Raw genomic sequence first — 3,441 nt, forward strand, 5'->3', positions numbered from 1 at the left:
CTACAACTAAAATATATTACTACTAATTAATAATGTATATTTATTTACAAAATCAATTATGTAATATATGCAAAGATCTCGTTCCGTATAAATGGAAGATATGCATTCATTCTGTTTGTTAGAATCACCTGATACAGTATATACAGAATATATTTACATTTAAAGCTGGGTTTTGAGAAACTTATTATAAATAGCAATATGAATTCATTTTAATTCCCAACTCAAAATTGCTCGGAATTTCTTCTGTCCAGTCAAAAAAAACAAAAACAAAAATGAGTCGAAATTATGCTGTTTCTTCTTCAATCAATTTTATAACAACATTGGTTTATCTTTCAATTCTACTAAGCTTGGCCACTGCTGTTAAACCAAGAGGGTTTAGCATGAAAATGATTCGCAGCGACTCTAAAGAATCACCTCTACATTCAAGGTATGCTAATTTAACACAAGCAGAAAGGTTTCGAAGACTCGTCGAAAAATCCAAATCTCGAGTACGTCACCTTGGATCGGCAAGAGCTGCTGCTTATAATAGAAGCAGCACCATGAATCCCGATGTTGCAAGCGTACCTGTTTCACTCGTGAAAGACGACGACACAGGCTTTTACATTGGTGAGGTAGGTATAGGTACTTTCAATGGTCAACCACAAACTTTCAAGAGTTTTTATTTAATTATCGATACCAGTACCGATATTATATGGACTCAGTGTCGTGGTGGCAATCATTATTTCTATCAAGATTCGGAATATTATGATCAGGGAGGTTCGAATTCGTATCATCCCATCCCTTGTGATCAGCAAGAGGAGTACTGTGTGGGTGATTTTTGCGACGAGGATGGCTTTTGTTTGTACCGACAAGGATACTTGACCGGAGCACAATCATCTGGTGAGCTTGTTAAAGAAACATTCACTATAAACTCAAATACCGGTGACCTTGAAAGTGTTGAAAATATAATCATGGGTTGTGGCCTTGACCAGACGGATTTCGGACAAGTACTAGATGTTCCTGAGCGTGAGGGTGATCATGACTGGGATGGGCCGATACCTGCACCTGGAACTGCTCCTATAGCAGGATATCTCGGTTTAGGACAAGGAGATGAAGGATTTTCTTTGGTACTTCAGTTAGATAATAAATTTGAATACTGCTTGGAGTCGTACGATCTTCCTGGTGCTGATGCATCGCACACGTATTTAAGATTTGGTGCAGACGCAATAATTGGTGGAGGACCTGAAGTACGTAGAACTCCATTGAGTCAAGATCCTAACTTAAAGTCGCCTTACCACTTGACTCTCCGGGATATTAGTGTAGGTCGAGTAAGTGCAGGGTTTGACGAACATGCTTTCGTGATTAGGGCAGATGGATTTGGTGGGACTATCATCGATTCAGCATCTCCATTCACCACTATGGGTTTTGATCATTTTCAAAGAGTTAGGCAATTGTTCGTGGACTACTTCCATCCACTTGGTATTGATCCGGTTGATCCTGCTCCTCACCCTTTTTTAGATCCGTGTTGGGTTATACCACCAGCTTTCAATAACTTTCCGACAATGACATTTCATTTCCAGGATGCGGATTTTGTTATTCGGCAAATGTCTGGTATTTTTGTCTATATGGGAGATCAAAACATGATATGTCTTGGTATCGTTAGCTTGGAGGAAGACAATATTGATCCTTATGATGTAACTTTAGGAGCTATGCAACAAGCTAACAAAAGGATTATGTACGATCTTGGTGGCGACGGCCTCTTTTTTAAGGAAGAGCAATGCGATGTAGGTGCATGATTGATCGAGACAACATAATCTAGTTACAATTTAGGTTCATGAATGAAACAAAAATATTTTATGTTAAATTTTAGAAGTTTTTCTCAGTTTCTTGCTCCCTGAGATTATTTTGTGGAGTTATTTACGCCAAAATTCTATTGTGTCTTTATATTTGATTATTTTCTATCGTCCGCTGAATTGAACGGGTCCACACAACCTTGTCATGATTCATGACAAGCCCACGAATGCTCCTCCGTTAATTCATGTCCTTAAACACAGGGTTCAATTTTCAGAGAAGACAGATACCATCTCGGTACCATTTTTTTTATAGGATTATTATCATTTTCCTTGATATTACTGTATGCTAAAAATAGCTAAAAAGAACAAGGTAGGTTGTAAGAGCTAAGATTTAGATTTTCCATTCCAAGAAGACGCACTTCTCATTTTTCTTTCTCCTTTTATTTGCGGCCATTTTTAAGATTTAAATCTTCTATTACAACCTCGATAGAGTTTTAAAGGATGACAATTAGTGGCAAAAAAATAAAAAACAACAAGAGAATGACAATTACTAATAAGCAAAAGGCTTCAAACAATGGGCGTGTCACAATAATGTTTTAAAGGATGACAATTATAGTTCTATCTTTTTTACAAGAAACCTTCTACCAACCACAAAGTGGATTTCACCTATACGGGCAGTTAAAATGGTAACATGTTGTTGATATGATTTTGGAAAATCATATAAACCAATTAATATTTGTTTTTCTCATCAATTTTTATAAGACAGGAGAAAATAAATTGGCGTATTTTCCAAGTTTTTGTCAATACGGTGTATTTTTCTCTCACCAATTCTTAAAAAAATGGTGATGATCTGTAAATCAAAGCCTTTACCATCTGAAATGTTATTGTGCTAATGGGTTTCTATTGTTTACAAGAAGCCATTACCACAAATGAATTTTCCATGTGCAAACGACATTTTATCAACTCGTTTTAACCTTTGCTGTTAACTTTTTTTATTATTTTCTATTGATCCTGCGATATGAGATGTAATTACTAGCATTATAAAAAATTTGTTCCCTTTGTACAATGCACTTGGTGCCGTAGTCTTTAAAGGAATCATATTGCATTTACACAAGAAATTTGGTCGGAAAACATATTTAATTTATAATTCTTTGAGGATTCAAATTATATTCTGGCAACCACCTAACTCAATTATATATGTATTAACAATCCTTTATGTGTTTTTATAAATTTGGTACAAATACAAAATCCGGATAAATTATTTGATGAAATCAGCTTTATAGTTCTCTTGAGGACTCCTTGAAAACATAAAAATCCACGTTTTAGCAGCATAAGTTTTATTTTCTTTCATTTCTTAAATTTGCAGTTGAATTATGCTAGCATAAACTTGTCTTTAAGATAGATTAGAGTTATTATTTTGATGCTTATTTTTTGAAAAACTCACATAGGTGGATTAGCATCGATAAAACCGTCAAAAGTTGTACTATTTTCCATTCGTTTCAGGTTATGTCCCATGCAGTTTTCCTGACAAGTTTTTAATGAGGCAACATCTATGAAATTTAAATTTATTTTAGTGTTGATATTTGTGTTCTTTTTTCTTCGCCAGATTTTTCCCCATTGGGTTTTACTGGGAAGGTTTTGGTGAGGCAAATTAATTCAACATGGTGGT

General features: G+C 35.1%; 1 protein-coding gene across 1 annotated transcript; it reads left to right on the top strand.

Moving 5' to 3' along the window:
• The first annotated feature begins 235 nt into the window (after positions 1 to 235).
• Positions 236 to 1,687, top strand: LOC113328391 (aspartic proteinase nepenthesin-1-like). The gene is made up of 2 exons (XM_026575509.1): positions 236 to 1,458; positions 1,560 to 1,687. Exons 1-2 carry the CDS (start codon positions 273 to 275, stop codon positions 1,640 to 1,642), a joined length of 1,269 nt encoding a protein of 422 aa, XP_026431294.1. The 5' UTR covers positions 236 to 272; the 3' UTR covers positions 1,643 to 1,687.
• The last annotated feature ends 1,754 nt before the right edge of the window (positions 1,688 to 3,441 follow it).

Source organism: Papaver somniferum, unplaced genomic scaffold, assembly GCF_003573695.1.
Source record: "Papaver somniferum cultivar HN1 unplaced genomic scaffold, ASM357369v1 unplaced-scaffold_107, whole genome shotgun sequence".
In the NCBI taxonomy this organism is placed as follows: domain Eukaryota; kingdom Viridiplantae; phylum Streptophyta; class Magnoliopsida; order Ranunculales; family Papaveraceae; genus Papaver; species Papaver somniferum.

Coding starts and splice junctions, on each gene's coding strand:
- LOC113328391 (XM_026575509.1), top strand. CDS start 273: ATGAGTCGAAATTATGCTGTTTCTTCTTCAATCAATTTTATAACAACA. Junction 1,459..1,559: donor GGACTACTTCCATCCACTTG/GTATTGATCCGG, acceptor TTTCATTTCCAG/GATGCGGATTTTGTTATTCG.